Below are 1,272 nucleotides of genomic sequence, written 5' to 3'. Positions count from 1 at the left end.
ACTGAACTTTTGTTCTGTATTTACAGCAAAAACAAGATGATATTCGTCAAGGCCAAGAAGAGAAGATGAAAAACCTAATGGAGGAGAGCAAAGATTTGAACAGCAAGGCATTTCTTTTGCATGTAACATTCTACCACTATATATATATTATAGCAAACATAAATTTCCAGTGTTTATAAATTGATATTCTTATTTTCCCTATCTTAGTCTCTGAGCATAGTTGGTTAGTATGGTAGAAAAGGTAGGACATAAATGAGCTTGAACGTGTTGTCGATATATAAAAGAACTTTTGCATGTTAATAGTTATGTTGGGGGTATTTAAATAGAGGAGGAGGAATATGGACTTAGAAAATGTTTCATTTGCTCTTAAATACCTTATCTGAAGAAATTGCATGCCGCAGTAGTATACCTAATGTTTCAATTATTTATTGGTATTTAGTATTTACTGATCTTCATGTGGAGGAACATATTTACTAGTTTTATCATCTGCAATCGCTTGATATTTTTTGAACCAATCATATTGATATAGGTAAACCAAGTTTACTGATGTCATAAGAAACTGATTTGGTGTTTCTTTGTGTGGACAAATGCTTGACAAGGAAACAAAGGGAACAGATTCATGGTGTACACCAATTTGAATACATGTTTATGCTTTTAGATATCAAGTTTATATTGTTATTAATATAATGCTAATTTATAATATAAGATACATTAAGATTAAAAATAATAAAAAAGATTCAAAAGGGTTTCCATTTTTATTACGTTTATGACGTTAACACCAAAGTATTTCCCCATTGTTGTTTACAATCAAATAAAGTAAAGAAAACCATTAAATTGTACACATTAACATTATATCATCTGAAAAATAATGATGTGAAAGTACAAATGTTACAAGTAAATAAAAAAGGTTACGAACCTCAAAAAAAAAATATACATGTAAAATTAAATTATACGAATTATAAATGAGTGAGTACAAGTTGTACTCTAATTAAAGAATCACCCAACATTATGGCAATGCAAAAAAAGAGAGGAAATATTTGAAAAATTGATTAAATTAGGAAAGGAAAAAAAATGGGAAATTAGTTTCTCGGACTTGGAAGACCCATGCAAGAGAGTGTAGGAGAGACACGAATCTTTGGACTGGGCTTTGGCGATGGTATTGGGCCAAATAATCCCTTCGTTCCTTTGACCACACTTGGACAAAGGTTGACTTGTTCAAGCGCTCACGTCTGCAGATCTATTGGGTAATCCCGTACACACCCGATCCTAAGA

At 31.4% G+C, this 1,272-nt stretch overlaps 1 protein-coding gene across 1 annotated transcript in view; it reads left to right on the top strand.

Moving 5' to 3' along the window:
- Positions 1-737, top strand: part of LOC104726246 — a 2,704-nt gene extending 1,967 nt beyond the window's left edge. The window contains exon 5 of the mRNA XM_010445060.1: positions 530-737. Coding sequence (XP_010443362.1) covers positions 530-547 — 18 coding nt within the window. The 3' untranslated portion in view covers positions 548-737. The remainder of the gene's footprint in view (positions 1-529) is intronic.

The sequence above is a fragment of the Camelina sativa genome, chromosome 11 (assembly GCF_000633955.1).
Source record: "Camelina sativa cultivar DH55 chromosome 11, Cs, whole genome shotgun sequence".
Classification (NCBI taxonomy): domain Eukaryota; kingdom Viridiplantae; phylum Streptophyta; class Magnoliopsida; order Brassicales; family Brassicaceae; genus Camelina; species Camelina sativa.
Note: the sequence above shows the minus strand (reverse complement) of the source record. Positions and strands in the feature narration are given on the sequence as shown.